Consider the following 16,937-nt stretch of genomic DNA (forward strand, 5'->3'; position numbering starts at 1 on the left):
CAAGTACTACTACACATAACACAATTATTTGTCTAAGATTTAAGATTCCTGATATGCTAGACTTTGTGTTTATATTTGATTTGTTGTTTCAGCATTATTCTCCCAGTACAGACTATTTTAGAACCTAACTAGTACAAAGTGACTGGAGAAGGCAATGGCACCCCACTCCACTACTCTTGCCTGGAATATCCCATGGATGGAGGAGCCTGGTAGGCTGCAGTTCATGGGGTCACTAAGACTCAGATATGACTGAGCGACTTCACTTTCACTTTTCACTTTCATGCATTGGAGAAGGAAATGGCAACCCACTCCAGTGTTCTTGCCTGGAGAATCCCAGGGATTGGGGAGTCTGGTGGGCTGCCGTCTATGGGGTCACACAGACTCGGACACGACTGAAGTGACTTAGCAGTACAAAGTGACTAGGACTTGAGAAAATTTCAGAGATGCACACAACAATTCAAGTTTATCCCTACGAACAAGTATCAGAAATACATGTCCATCTAAAAAGCAGAAAAAAAGTTGAAGAGGTTATAATACAACCAAGTGAGGAATCTTGGTGTCCAGAAGCTACTTCAAATAGGAAGTGTATATGTGATTATCAAAGATTTTTAAAACCTATTTAATGTTTTAAAATATTACATTACTTACAAGATTTCACTGATGCTTAATAAAACAACCAAGCAGGCATAATATTACCAATAAACTAAACATATCCATTCAACACGGTTATATTAATCAGGTATAGTGAAATCAGATAAACATTAGTCATACAAAATCCTTGCTATACTTTTAAGAGACAGCACAACAACTTAGAGAGGGCTTAGTCACTTAAAGAACAGAAAAAAACAAAGCTGCCTATGAATCTGAATTTAGTCTGAGTTGGGGAGCTTATTTCACAAAAAGAGCACACTGCAAATCCAAAATTCTAGTATGAAATATAACTTACAACTGAGGATTGTAATTGAAGAATGATGGATGGGCTTTCCTACTAGGCATATACTTAATTTCTGACATTTACGTGTCTAGGTCACCTACTCTAGAAACTCTGACATTCAATATGCTATCAGATACAAGCCTGTTTTAGATCAACTTTCCAAAGAATTGAAAATAGTCAGAAAAACACTTTTACACTCTTATTTCCATTCCTTTTTCAAAAAGAAAGGAAGCTCAGTTTAAGTTTTTTAAAAAATTCATCTTCTCTTTTATATAAATCCTACTTAGTGCTTAAAAACATGTAAAATAAAAATGCTTCATGTTAAAATCTTATCTAAGAAGCTAAGTTCAGAGCAATCATCAGCTCTCAATTTAACTTCTTCAACACACAATTACATGAACACAACTAAGCTCTTCCTACTCTTATTTTAGTAAGTAACTCAAGTAGCCAGTGTAGCCTTCACAATTTTAAAAATATATATTTGTTAAGCTTTTACTATCTGTGTAAGCATAAAGAATAGGATATCTTAGAAAATCCACTGCGGAGACACAGTGGTATGAAATGAAGTCTGTGCCAAAAGGCACTGCACCTGATGTAAAGTAGGTCCAAAGAAGTACCATTTTCCCTTCAAAACTTTTGCTCTAACTTGCTCAAATTTTGCTGGAAGAGATTTAAGTGGAATAGATTTTAATAGATTAAATTTAAAACCTTTCAAAATTCTGTTTTTCCATATCCATAACAACAGCATTTTTACATAACTCAAATTTATCCTGTTTCTCATGAGTTGGCATCCATTTCTACTGTCTAGATTCTTATCTCTTCAAGTGTGCTGGTTTGTCTACAGAGTTAAAAGGGTCGTGGGTTTCTATTACCCTACTCATGATATGTCAAAAATCAAGTCTAAGATGCTACCTGACTAACCCAACTCCAGTCATGAAGAATATCTATGCCTTTTACAAGTTACCTGGACCACATTCTTGACATCCTTATATATCAGAGGTTGTGAGAACCTAAGTCCCAAACTCCAAAGAAAATTTCAAAAGAAGTATCAGACCGTTTATTTTTAGCAGCTTGGAAATGTACAATTGAGGCTACAGGAATAATTATATTGTCAAAACCAGAAAAAACTATTGGTTTTATTTTTTATTTTTTTAAACTATTGGTTTTAGACTATATAAGTACTCTAAAATATTATACTCAGATCAGATCAGATCAGTCGCTCAGTCATGTCCGACTCTTTGCAACCCCATGAATCACAGCACACCAGGCCACCCTGTCCATCATCAACTCCCGAAGTTCACTCAGACTCACGTCCATCGAGTCAGTGATGCCCTCCAGCCATCTCATCCTCTGTCATCCCCTTCTCCTCCTGCCCCCAATCCTTCCCAGCATCAGCGTCTTTTCCAATGAGTCAACTCTTCGCATGAGGTGGCCAAAGTACCGGAGTTTCAGCTTTAGCATCATTCCTTCCAAAGAACACCCAGGACTAATCTCCTTCAGACTGGACTGGTTGGATTCCCCTGGACTCCTTGCAGTCCAAGGGACTCTCAAGAGTCTTCTCCAACACCACAGTTCAAAAGCATCAATTCTTCGGCGCTCAGCCTTCTTCACAGTCCAACTCTCACATCCATACATGACCACAGGAAAAACCATAGCCTTGACTAGACGAACCTTTGCTGGCAAAGGAATGTCTCTGCTTTTGAATATGCTATCTAGGTTGGTCATAACTTTCCTTCCAAGGAGTAAGTGTCCTTTAATTTCATGGCTGCAGTCACCGTCTGCAGTGATTTTGGAGCCCAGAAAAATAAAGTCTGACAATGTTTCCCCATCTATTTCCCATGAAGTGGTGGGACCGGATGCCATGATCTTCATTTTCTGAATGGTGAGCTTTAAGCCAACTTTTTCACTCTCCACTTTCACTTTCATCAAGAGGCTTTTGAGTTCCTCTTCACTTTCTGCCATAAGGGTGGTGTCATATGCATATCTGAGGTTATTGATATTTCTCCCGGCAATCTTAATTCCAGCTTGTGTTTCTTCCAGTCCAGCGTTTTCCATGATGTACTCTGCATATAAGTTAAATAAACAGGGTGACAATATACAGCCTTGACAAACTCCTTTTCCTATTTGGAACCAGTCTGTTGTTCCATGTCCAGTTCTAACTCTTGCCTCCTGACCAGGATACAGATTTCTCAAGAGGCAGGTCTGGTGGTCTGGTATTCCCATCTCTTTCAGAATTTTCCACAGTTTATTGTGATCCACACAGTCAAAGGCTTTGGCATAGTCAATAAAGCAGAAAGAGATGTTTTTCTGGAACTCTCTTGCTTTTTCTATGATCCAGCAGATTTTGGCAATTTGATCTCTGGTTCCTCTGCCTTTTCTAAAACCAGCTTGAACATCAGGAAGTTCACGGTTCACTACAATTAGATAAAATTTTGATATCTTTTATATTATATGCAAAATGTATATTAGATAGAAACAAGTTTTGATTTATTGATTACATACCTAAAAAATTAAACAAAGAGCCAAAAAACAGTTTATTACAGACTCAGTTCAGTTCAGTCGCTCAATCGTGTCTGGCTCTTTGCAAGCCCATGGACTGCAGCAGACCAGGCCTCCCTGTCCATCACCAACTCCTGGAGTTTAACCAGACTCATCTCCATTGAGTAGGTGATGCCATCCAGCCATCTCATCCTCTGTCGTCCCCTTGTCCTCCTGCCTTCAATCTTTCCCAACACCAGGGTCTTTTCAAACGAGTTAGTTCTCGCATCAGGTGGCCAAAGATTTGGACTTTCAGCTTCAACATCAATCCTTCCAATGAACACTAAGGACTGATCTCCTTTAGGATGGACTGGGTGGATCTCCTTGCAATCCAAAGGACTCTCAAGACTCTTCTCCAATACCACAGTTCAAAAGCATCAATTCTTCAGCGCTCAGCTTTCTTGATAGTCCAATTCTCACATCCATACATGACTACCAGAAAAAACCATAGCCTTGACTAGACAGACCTTTGTTGGCAAAGTAATGTCTCTGCTTTTTAATATGCTGTCTAGGTTGGTCATAACTTTCCTTCCAAGGAGTAAGCATCTTTTAATTTCATGGCTGCAATCACTATCTGCAATGATTTTGGAGCCCAAAATAATAAAGTCTGACACTGTTTCCACAGTTTCCCCAAGTATTTGCCATGAAGTGATGGGACCGGATGCCATAATCTTACTTTTCTGAATGTTGAGCTTTAAGCCAACTTTTTCACTCTCCTCTTTCACTTTCATCAAGAGGCTCTTTAGTTCTTCTTCACTTTCTGCCATAAGGGAGATGTCATCTGCACATCTGAGGTGATTCATAGTTTTCCTGGTAATCTTGATTTCAGCTTGTGCCTCTTCTAGCCCAGCATTTCTCATGATGTATAATCTGCATATAAGTTAAATAAGCAGGGTGACAATATACAGCCTTGACATACTCCTTTTCCTGTTTAGAACCAGTCTGTTGTTCCATGTCCAGTTCTAACTCTTGCCTCCTGACCAGGATACAGATTTCTCAAGAGGCAGGTCTGGTGGTCTGGTATTCCCATCTCTTTCAGAATTTTCCACAGTTTATTGTGATCCACACAGTCAAAGGCTTTGGCATAGTCAATAAAGCAGAAATAGATGTTTTTCTGGAACTCTATTGCTTTTTTGATGATTCACTGGATGTTGGCAATTTGATCTCTGGTTCCTCTGCCTTTTCTAAACCCAGCTTGAACATCTGGAAGTTCATGGTTCACGTATTGCTAAAGCCTGGCTTAGAGAATTTTGAGCATTACTTTACTAGCGTGTGAGATGAGTGCAATTATTACAGACTAGATAGTGTTTGAGCTTTTTGTTTTTTTTTAATTCATTACTTTGGTGTTACTAATATATTTTGTAGAATTTTAAAGCAGAAGAAGCCTTAAACATTATCTCATCCAAACATCAAGGTTTTACTAATGAGCAAACTAAGGCTCAAAAGAAATCACTAGACAACACATGTCAGGTGACAGGGGAACACCAATCAGTCTCCAAATTACCACAATCCTCCTTTCTCTATCTAGTACAAAAAATACATACACACACACACACAAGAAAAACTGAAATTTCATGATGTATATGAGTCAAACTATTATGCTATACACCTTAAATTTATACAGTGCGTGTGTGTGTGCTCAGTCACTTCAGTCATGTCCAACTCTGCAACCCTGTGGACCATAGCCCACCAAGCTCCTCTGATTCTCCAGGCAAGAATCCTGTAGTGGATTGCTATGCCTTCCTCCAGGGTATCTTCCTGACCCAGGGATCAAACCCACATCTCCTGTACTGCAAGCAAATTCTCACTGAGCCACCAGAGAAGCCCCCGTGTCAATTAAATCTCAATAAAACTGCAAGGGGGAAGAAAAGGGAAAAGCTTTTTCATAGAATTGTCAAAAATGGCCTTTAGGCTTAAAGAACCTTGACATTTCTTCAGTGATATTTGTAAACCTGGGGTTTGGTACACCCTTCTTTTTTTTTTTTTTTTAACATTGAACAAGTTTCTTTTTTATTTTTTAATTAATTTATTTTAATTGGAGGCTAATTACTTTACAATATTGCAGTGGTTTTTGCCATACATTGACATGAATTAGCCATGGGTACACCCTTTCTTTTTGAGGAAACTTGGAAGACAGGTTGAAAGAAGTATGTTCATGTGCCTAGGCATGAAAACAAACAGAACAAAAAATAACTTAAATACTGAAACATATGCACACATACTCACATACCCACACTCCTAAGAAGCTCTGCTTATACCCCAAACTAACATTCTGCATATGGTAGGGTAGGAGAAGAGACTTAGTAGAAAATCTGTAAGTATACTAATCGAGGTCATTTTTACAGGTCTATTTCAAGGAAAAAGAGAAAACTATCAGGTCATCACATTTTTAACTAAAGTATGTTAGAAGGTAGTAGCAATAACCATGTTTAAGGGCACAAGCTCTGAGACACTGTGACTATACAAGTATAATAATTCAGACAAAAAAATCAAATTTCTCAATTTGTATCTATTGTAGAAAATACAGTTCATGTATATAATCAACTAGATGTCTGTTGAAAGCACCTAAGATAACCACTTATACACACAATGAGGTTCCTTGGATCCAGGCTCTCTATGACCTCCTCAGTCAGTTCCCTCTTCTGTGAACACTAACAGCATTCTATCTGTAAAGCACCGTGTCACTTTTATTCTTATGCAATGACTGACGTTCATCTTGCAGCTTCTATTAGGATAACTAAATAACAGCATGTACGTGCACGCTCCCTCTCAGTTACTCTAACACAAATTAAAAAAAAAAACAGAAGGATCTAAGATTTGGTTTTGCAAATATCAATATGAAATATATCATGGAGCTAATAAAAATCTAGCAATGTAACAGAACTGTGACATCCAAACCAAAGGCACCTAGAATCTCTACTTTTCCTTTTGGCAGTCACAACATATTTCCAATATAGCATTAAATTTATTTTGAGATAGCCACTAAAAACAGGAAGGATTAATGACCACTTACTATTTCATGATACCAATAAGAATGGGTAATTAAAATTTTCTCTGAGGTTAAGGCTCATAAAAATTTATATGAATTGCCATAATCAAAATTTTTATTTCGAAGCTCAGATCCTAAAATGAACTTTTTTCTCCTTGAAATCAAAGTAGACATGTAACTTGAAAGTCCTTTTTTCTATAATGATCATTGCTTTGTAATATGGAAATTAAGTAAACCATTTATTACCATTTGTAAAATACTTTAAGTATCACAGCATTTCTTATAATCTTATTTTTCTATCCATTAAAATCTTTCTTGAGTACCTGTAATATAAGGGCAAATAGTGGACATACTAAATAGTAGCAGGTATCTTGCCTGTGAGGAAGAAAACAGTTACAGAAAAATAAACACATGAAGAGATACCAAATCAAATGTGAATGGAACAGATAAGTAATTTAGAAGTTCAGAGTAAGGTGTAAATAAAGCTTGAGAGAAGCAGAAATGGAATTGTGCATTAAAAGATGATCAGAATTTATTTAAGATAAATAACACAGGGAACAAACCTATACATGATATACTCAGCAATGAGAAGCTCACTCTGAATGAAACAGACACTTGATTTTGGGAAGTAGAACAAAATAAGTTTAGAATTGAGTTGAATTACTTTACAAAGAATCATTGCATTAATTTACAAAGACAGACGGGTCTTGGTGGAGAGGTCTGACAAATATGGTCCACTGGAGAAGAGAATGGCAAACCACTTCAGAATTCTTGCCTTGAGAGCTCCATGAACAGTATGAAAAAGCACACTGAAAGATGAACTCCCAGGTTGGTAGGTGCCCAATAGGCTACTGGATATCAGTGGAGAAATAACTCCAGAAAGAATGAAGCGACAGAGCCAAAGCAAAAACAACACCCAGTCGTGGATGTGACTGGGGATAGAAAACAAGGTCCGATGCTATAAAGAGCAACATTGCATAGGAATCTGGAATGTCAGGTCCATGAATCAAGGCAAATTGGAAGCAGTCAAACAGGAGATGGCAAGAGAGAACGTCAACATTTTAGGAATCAGCAAACTAAAATGGACTGGAATGGGTGAATTTAACTCAGATGACCATCATATCTACTACTGTGGGCAAGAATCCCTTCGATGAAATGGAGTAGCCATCATAGTCAACAAAAGAGTCCAAAATGCAGAATTTGGATGCACTCTCTGAAACGACAGAATGATCTCTGTTCGTTTTCAAGGCAAACCATTCAGTATTACGGTAATCCAAGTCTATGCCCTGACCAGTACTGCTGAAGAAGCTGAAGTTGAAAAGTTCTATGAAGACCTATAAGACCTTTTAGAACTAACACCCCCCAAAAAAGTCCTTTTCATTACAGGGGACTGGAATGCAAAAGTAGGAAGTCAAGAAACACCTGGAGTAACAGGCAAATTTGGCCATGGAGTACAGAATGAAGCGGGGCAAAGGCTAATAGAGTTTTGCCAACAGAACGCAATGGTCATACCAAGCACCCTCTTCCAACAACACAAGAGAAGACTCTACACGTGGATATCATCAGATAGTCAACACCAAAATCAGACTGATTATATTCTTTGCAGCCAAAGATGGAGAAGCTCCATACAGTCAGTGAAAACAAGACCGGGAGTTGACTGTGGCTCAGATCATGAACTTCTTATTGCCAAATTCAGACTTAAATTGAAGAAAGTAGGGAAAACCACTAGACCATTCAGGTATGACCAAAATCAAATCCCTTACTATTATACAGTGGAAGTGAGAAATAGATTTAAGGGAACAGATCTAATAGACACAGTGCCTGATAAACTATGGACAGAGGTTTGTGACGTTATACAGGAGACAGGGATCAAGACCACCCCCAAGAAAAAGAGATGCAAAAAGGCAAAATGGCTGTCTGAGGAGGCCTTACAAATAGCTGTAAAAATAAGAGAATCGAAAAGCAAAGGAGAAAAGGAAAGATATACCAAGATACACCCATCTGAATGCAGAGTTCCAAAGAACAGCAAGGAGAGATAAGAAAGCCTTCCTCAGTGATCAGTGCAAAGAAGTACAGGAAAACAATAAAATGGCGAAGACCAGAGATCTCTTCAAGAAAATCAGAGATACCAAGGGAACATTTCATGCAAAGATGGGCTCAATAAAGGATAGAAATAGTATGGACTGAACACAAGCAGAAGATATTAAGAGAAGAGGTGGCAAGAATATACAGAACTGTACAAAAAAGATCTTAATGACCCAGATAATCACGGTGGTGTGATCACTCACCTAGAGCCAGACATCCTGGAATGTGAAGTCAAGTGGGCCTTAGAAAGCATCACTACGAACAAAGCATGTGGAGGTGATGGAATTCCAAATGAGCTATTTCAAATCCTGAAAGGTGGTGCTGTCAAAGTGTGCACTCAATATGCCAGCAAATCTGGAAAACTCAGCAGTAGCCAAAGGACTGGAAAGGGTCAGTTTTCATTCCAATCCCAAAGAAGGGCAACGCCAAAGAATGCTCAAACTACCGCACAATTGCACTCATCTCACACGCGAGTAAAGTAATGCTCAAAATTCCCCAAGCCAGGCTTCAGCAATACATGAACCATGAATTTCCAGATGTTCAAGCTGGGTTTAGAAAAGGCAGAGGAACCAGAGACCAAATTGCCAACATCCGCTGGATCATGGAAAAAGCAAGAGAGTTCCAGAAAAACATCTATTTCTGCTTTATTGACTATGCCAAAGCCTTTGACTGTGTGGATCACAATAAACTGTGGAAAATTCTGAAAGAGATGGGCATACCAGACCACCTGACCTGCCTCTTGAGGAACCTGTATGCTGGTCAGGAAGCAAAAGTTAGAACTGGACATGGAACAACAGACTCCAACAGGAGAAGGAGTATGTCAAGGCTGTATATTGTCACCCTGCTTATTTAACTTATATGCAGATTATACATCATGAGAAACGCTGGGCTGGAAGAAGCACAAGCTGGAATCAAGATTGCCGTGAGAAATATCAATCACCTCAGATATGCAGATGACACCACCTTTATGGCAGAAAGTGAAGAAGAACTAAGGAGCCTCTCAATGAAAGTGAAAGAGGAGAGTGAAAAAGTTGGCTTAAAGCTGAACATTCAGAAAACTTAAGATCATGGCATCCAGTGCCATCACTGCATGGCATATGCAGGGGGAAACCATGAAAACAGTGAAGACTTTATTTTGGGAGGCTCCAAAATCACTGCAATGGTGACTGCAGCCATGAAATCAAAGACACTTACTCCTTCTACAGGTGTGACTGTGATTTATTATTCACTTCCTAATAGGTTTCCCAGCTTCCATTTCATTTATCCTCAAAACTATTCTAAGTACTACTACAAGATGACTTTTCCTTAAATGCTTCCTTTTTCATGTCAGCTCACTGCTCTAGAGTCTTTAATTAATGATTGTTAGCCAGATTTCCTAGCTTGGTTATCAAGATTCTTTGTTCAGTTCACTTCAGTTTAGTTTAGTTTAGTTTCCTTCCTTTAGGAAGGAAAGTTATGAACAACCTAGACAGCATATTAAAAAGCAGAGACATTACTTTGCCAACTAAGGTCTGTCTCGTCAAGGCAATTAGTTGTTTTTCCAGTAGTCATGTATGGATGTGAGAGTTGAACTATAAAGAAAGCTGAACGCTGAAGAATTGATGCTTTTGAACTGTGGTGTTGGAAAAGACTCTTGAGAGTTCCTGGGACTGCAAGGAGATCCAACCAGTCCATTCTGAAGGAGATCAGTCCTTAGTGCTCATTGGAAGGATTGATGTTGCACCTGAAACTCCAATACTTTGGCCACCTGATGCAAAGAGCAGACTCATTTGAAAAGACCCTGATGATGGGAAAGATTGAAGGCAGGAGGAGAAGGGGTAACAGAGGATGAGATGGCTAGATGCCATCACCAACTCAGTGGAGATGAGACTGGTTAAACTCCAGGAGTTGGTGATGGACAGGGAAGCCTGGCGTGCTGTAGTCCATGGGGTCACGAAGAGTCGGACACAACTGAGTGACTAAACTAAACTGAAGTGAACTGAACAAAGAATCTTGATAACCAAGCTAGGAAATCTGGCTAACAATCATTAATTAAAGACTCTAGAGCAATGAGTTGACATGAAAAAGGAAGCATTTAAGGAAAAGTCATCTTGTAGCAGTACTTAGAATAGTTTTAAGGATAAATGAAATGGAAGCTGGGAAACCTATTAGGAGGTGAATAATAAATCAGGGTCACACCTGTAGAAAAAGTACAAAAGGACAGGTTTATTCATTATAGCGGGCAAAGCAGAGTGTCTGCCAAAGAATACTTTAAGATTTTGTATTTAGATACAAAAAGTACTTAGGTACTCCTGTCAAGGCTGTATACTGTCACCCTGCTTATTTAACTTATATGCAGAATACATCAGTAGAAACACTGGGCTGGAAGAAGCACAAGCTGCAATCAAGATTGCCGGGAGAAATATCAATCACCTCAGATATGCAGATGACACCACCCTTATGGCAGAAAGTGATGAAGAACTAAAGAGCCTGTTAATGAAAGTGAAAGAGGAGAGTGAAAAAGTTGGCTTAAGGCTCAATACTCAGAAAACTGAGATTATGGCACCTAGTCCCATCACTTCATGGCAAATACATGGGGCAACAGTGCAAACAGTTTCAGACTTTATTTTGGGGGGCTCCAAAATCACTACAGATGGTGACTGCAGCCATGAAATTAAAAGACGATTACTCCTTGGAAGGAAAGTTATGACCAATATAGACAGCATATTAAAAAGTAGAGACATTACTTTGTCAACAAAGGTCCGTCTAGTCAAGGCTATGGTTTTTCCAGTGGTCATGTATGGATGTGAGAGTTGGACTATAAGGAAAGCTGAGCACCGAAGAATTGATGCATTTGAAATGTGGTGTTGGAGAAGACTCTTGAGAGTCCCTTGCACTGCAAGGAGATCCAACCAGTCCATCCTAAAGGAGATCAGTGCTGGGTGTTCATTGGAAGGACTGATGTTGAAACTGATACTCCAATATTTTGGCCACCTGATGCGAAGAGTGGACTCATTTAAAAGACCCTGATGTTGGGAAAGATTGAAGGCAGGAGGAGAAGGGATGAGAGGATGAGATGGTTAGATAGCATCACTGACTTGATGGACACGAGTTTGGGTAAACTCCGGGAGTTGGTGATGGACAGGGAGGCCTGGCGTGCTGCGGTTCATGGGATCGCACAGAGTGGGACACGACTGAGCAGTCAAAGAAAAAAATACAGGGTTTTGAGTCAGCCAGGTCTGGGTCAAATCTGTGCTATTAACTTGTTTTCTGGCCACACTATACAGCACACGGGATTGTAGTTGCTGGACCAGGGAAGTCCCTGTGCTACATAACTTTCAGTTCAGTTCAGTTCAGTTCAGTTGCTCAGTCATGTCCGACTCTTTGCAACCCTGTGAATCACAGCACAGACCTCCCTGTCCTACATAACTTTAAAGAAGCTATTTTCTCTGAGTCTTAAGTTTCCTTGGATATAAAACGATTTACCTTGTTTGGATGTTGAGAGAGTAAATAAGAAAATACATATAAAGCATCTATGTCCTTGTACGTGGAACACAACAGCACTAAATAATTGTGATTTTTACCTCTCTCCCTTGGCTCCCTTGCTCTTTATTCCTTAACGATACTGAGAATTAAGCAGTACAGTAGGTCATCTGTCTACAAGTTGTCATTTTAGAGCTGATAAAATTGAGTTAATGAGAAATTAAATGACATTCAATGGCCTACAACCAGCTACCTTCACTGTTGGCACCACGGAATAGACATATAGGCCATAAAACACATAAAAAATAGTTGGAAATCACAAACACAGACTCTTCTTTAAAGACATATCCTCTAATAATACAACTGAGGATCTGATTCATGAACTTAAAAACATTTAAATGTGATTGTTTCCTTAACAATATAAAAGGCCAATCTGTTTTAAAAGAAAACCGTTTCTAATGTACACACCAAATTCCAGTGTAGGTTGAATTTACAAATGGGGACCTTTCCATTAGAGAAGGAAAATGAAAGGTATAAATTTCCTCTCTTAACATACATTGAATACACTGGAACTTCAGACATAATCAGCAATAAATTTACTTACCTTCCATGAGCATGAAAATCTAGCCGTAAAAACTGGTCCTCATGTGATACTGCTCTTTTGGCACGCTGGTGTTTTTGGTGTAATGAATCCACATCATATGATAATCCTTCATAATGTCTAATGTATTTATTTAAAGGATTTCCATACTGACCTACAAAAAATAAACAGTTTGAATTAATATCTTCTTATGGTTTATTCTAATTCTAAAATGATTTCACAATTATTCTGTGTTAAACAACTGTTTCACCAATCTTAATACTTTATTTTCATAAACAGTTGTTAATTTTTGTTTGTTTGTTTGTGGTCACATCATACAGCATATGGGATCCTAGTTTCCTGACCAGGGATCAACCCCGTGCTTCCTGCAAGTGGAAGCAGAGTCTTAACCACTGGATCACCAGAAAAGTCCCTAAAAGCTTATTATAATGGGAATTTTAACCACACACAAGGTTTGATGTTAGCCATAGGTTTGTCTAGGATGTCCTTAATCAAGCTGAGGAAGTTTTATACTCAGGAAGAGATGTTGATCTTTGTCTACATCTATTAAGATGCTTACAATAGATAATCAATAAAGACCTACTCTATAGCACTAGGAACTATTCCTATATGGGAAAAGAATTTGAAATATATATACATATATTTATGAATAAATGAATCACTTTGACATACACCTGAAACTAACACAACCTTGTAAATCAACTATATTGCAATAAAAATAAGTAAATAATTTTTTTAAAAGATGACTGTTTTTTTCTTTTTAGTTTATTAATATGTGAAATCAAACTGACTTATTCTCATGGGCAGAAGAACTAAACAGACATTGCTCCAAAGACGTACAGATGGCCAACACACACATGGAAAGATGTTCAACATCACTAATTATCGGGACTTCCCTGATGGCTCAGCAGGTAAAGAATCTGCCTGCCATTGCAGGGGACACAACTTTGATCCTCGGTCTGGGAAGACTCCACGTGCTGCAGAGCAACTAAGCCTGTGTAACACAACTACTGAGCCTGTGTCTAGGGCCCCTGAGCCTGTGTAACACAGCTACTGAGCCCGCATATCTTTGAGCCTGTGCTAACAAGACAAGTCACAGCAATGAGAAGCCCTGGTATCACAACAAAGGGCAGCCCCCACTTTCCCACCACTAGAAAAAACCCACATGAGGCAGAGAATACCAAGTGAAACCAAAAACAAATAATATATAAAAAAAATTTTAAGGTCTACAAATAACAAATGCTAAAGAAGAGGGAACTCGCCTACACTGTCGGTAGGAATGTTAGCTGATGCAGCAGATACGGAGAACAGTATGGAGATTCCTCAAAAACTAAAACTAGAATTTCCATATGATCCAGCAATCTTACTCCTGGACATGTATCTGTTCAAAACTATAATTCAGGAATATACATGTGCACCTATATTCACAGCAGCACTATTCACAACAGTGAACACGGACATGGAAACAACTTAAACGTCCCTCAACAGATAAATGAATAAAGCTGTGGTACATATATACAATGGAATGTGACTTAGCTATAAAAGAGAGTAAAATAATGCCATTTGGAGCAACATGGATAGAACTATAGAATATCATAGTAGGTGAAGTTAAGTCAGAAAAAGAAAGACAAATACCATATGATACCACTTATATGTGGACAAACTCACAGACACAGAGGGGAGCAGAGGCCAACCATTATATACTGAGATAAACAAGGTGCTGCTGTATAGTATAAGGAACTCTACTCAATATCCTATGATAAACATGGGAAAGAATTTTTTAAAAAGACTGCATATATATATGTATAATTGAATCACTATGCTGTACAGCTAAAATTAACAAAACATTGTAAATCAGTTATACTTCAATTTTTTAAAAAACTGTTGATTTTCTAATGTTAAACCACCCTTGCATTACCAAAATAAATCCAATTTGACTACAGTATATTGTGTTTTATAATATTGTTAGATTTGATAAATTTTGTTTAGAATTTTTATTATGTATGTTCATGAGAGACACTAGTCTGTAGTTTTCTTGGACTGTCTTTGTCAAGTATTAGTATCAATATAAAAAAACATTTTGAAAGTATTACCTCTTCTTCAATTTTCTGGACAAATTTATGTGGAACTGGTATTATTTCCTCCTTAAATGTTTGATAGAATTCACCAGTGAAGCCATCTTAGCCTGGAGTTTTCTTTGTGAAAGGTTATTAATGACATCAACTTTATACATAAACAGCTATTCTGGTTATCCATTCCTTGACTGACCCTTTGCTAAGAATTTGTCCATTTCACCTAAGTTTTTAAGTTATGGAAATAAAGCTGTTCATAATATTCCCTTATTATGCTTTTTAATATCTTCTGAATCTATAGTAATGTTACCTCCCTCATTCCAGACATCAGTAATCTATATCTTCTCTCTTTGGGTCCTAATCAAGATAGCTAGAGAATTATTGATTTGACTGATCTTCTCAAGAACCAACTTTTATTTCCTTTTATTTTCCTTCATTATTTTTCTGCTTCCTATTTTTTAATTTTCAACTTGATCTCTATTTCTTTCCTTCCACTTACTTTAAGTAAAATCGCTCTATTTTTTTTCAGTGAAGACCATTGATTTAAGTTTTCACTCCCATCCCAAAGAAAGGCAATGCCAAAGAATGTTCAAACTACTTCACAGTTACACTCATCTCACACACTAGCAAAGCAATGCTCAAAATTCTTCAAGCTAGTCTTCAACAGCATGTGAACCGAGAACTTCCAGATGTTCAAACTGGATTTCGAAAAGGCAGAGGAACCAGAGATCAAATTGCTAACATCCGCTGGATCACTGAAAACACAAAAGAATTCCAGAAAAACATCTACTTCTGTTTCATGGACTATGCTAAAGCCTTTGACTGTGGGGATCACAACACTGTGGAAAATTCTTCAAGAGATGGGAATACCACACCACCTGACCTGCCTCCTGCGAAAACTGTATGCAGGTCAAGAAGTAACAACAGTTAGAACTGGGCATGGAACAACAGACTGGTTCCAAATTGGGAAAGGAATATGTCAAGACCCTATACTGTCACCCTGCTTATTTAACTTACATGCAGAGTACATCATGCGAAATGCCGGGCTGGATGAAGCACAGGCTGGAATAAAGATTGCAGAGAGAAACATCAATAACCTCAGATATGCAGATGACACCACCCTTATGGCAGAAAGCAAAGAGGAACTAAAGAGCCTCTTGATGAAAGTGAGAGAGAGTGAAAAAGCTGGCTTAAAACTCAACATTCAAAAAACGAAGATCATGGCATCTGGTCCTATCACGTCATGGCAAATAGATGGGGAAACAACGCAAACAGTGACAGACTTTATTTTTGGGGGCTCCAAAATCACTGCAGATGATGACTGCAACCATGAAATTAAAAGACGCTTGCTCTTTGAAAGAAAAGCTATGACAAACCTAGACAGCGTATTAAAAAGCAGAGACATTACTATGCCAACAAAGGTCTGTCGAGTCAAAGTTATGGTTTTTCCAGTAGTCATGTATGGATGTGAGAGTTGGACCATAAAGAAGGCTGAGTGCCAAACAATTGATGCTTTTGAGCTGTAGTGTTAGAGAAGACTCTTGAGAGTCCACTGGACTGCAAAGAGGTCAAACCAGTCCATCTTAAAGGAAATCAGTCCTGAATATTCATTCATTGGAAGGACTGATTCTCAAGCTGAAGCTCCAATTCTTTGGCCACCTGATGAGAAGAGTTGACTCATGAGAAAAGACCCTGATGCTGGAAAAGACTGAACGCAGGAGGAGAAGGGGACGACAGAGGACAAAATGGTTGGATGGCATCACCGACTCAATGGACATGAGTTTGAGCCAGCTCCAGGAGATAGTGAAGGACAGGGAAGCCTGGTGTGCTGCAGTCCATGGGGTCTCAAAGAGCCGGACATGACCGAGCAACTGAACAACAATGATTTAAGACTTCTGTATTCAGTTATTCTACTTACTACCCAGGTGCTGTAAGTGTCCCCTTAATACTGTTTAGCAGCATCCCACAGATTCTGTTATGCTGTGTTACCATTTTCATTCTCTTCAATATACTTTCTTATTTCCTTTTTAATTTCTTCTACAATTCATATGCTATTTAGAAGCCTGTTATTTAGATTCTATTAATAAATATGAGGAATTTTTCAGTTATCTTTCTGTTACTGACCTCTAATTTAATTCTACTCTACCCAGAGAACATACTTTGTATGACAATCCTTTTAAATACAGAGATTTATTTTATGACCAAGAATGTGGGTCTATCCTTGCACATGTTTCATGCACAGCTGAAAAGAATGTA

General features: G+C 38.3%; 1 protein-coding gene across 1 annotated transcript in view; it reads right to left on the reverse strand.

Annotated features, from left to right (window-relative positions):
• ADAM10 (ADAM metallopeptidase domain 10) overlaps nt 1-16,937 on the reverse strand; it is a 144,598-nt gene that overhangs the window by 93,676 nt on the left and 33,985 nt on the right. Inside the window, exon 2 of the mRNA XM_010836817.1 lies at nt 12,613-12,763. Coding sequence (XP_010835119.1) covers nt 12,613-12,763 — 151 coding nt within the window. The remainder of the gene's footprint in view (nt 1-12,612; nt 12,764-16,937) is intronic.

The sequence above is a fragment of the Bison bison genome, unplaced genomic scaffold (genome assembly GCF_000754665.1).
Source record: "Bison bison bison isolate TAMUID 2011002044 unplaced genomic scaffold, Bison_UMD1.0 scf7180017864066, whole genome shotgun sequence".
NCBI classification, from domain to species: domain Eukaryota; kingdom Metazoa; phylum Chordata; class Mammalia; order Artiodactyla; family Bovidae; genus Bison; species Bison bison.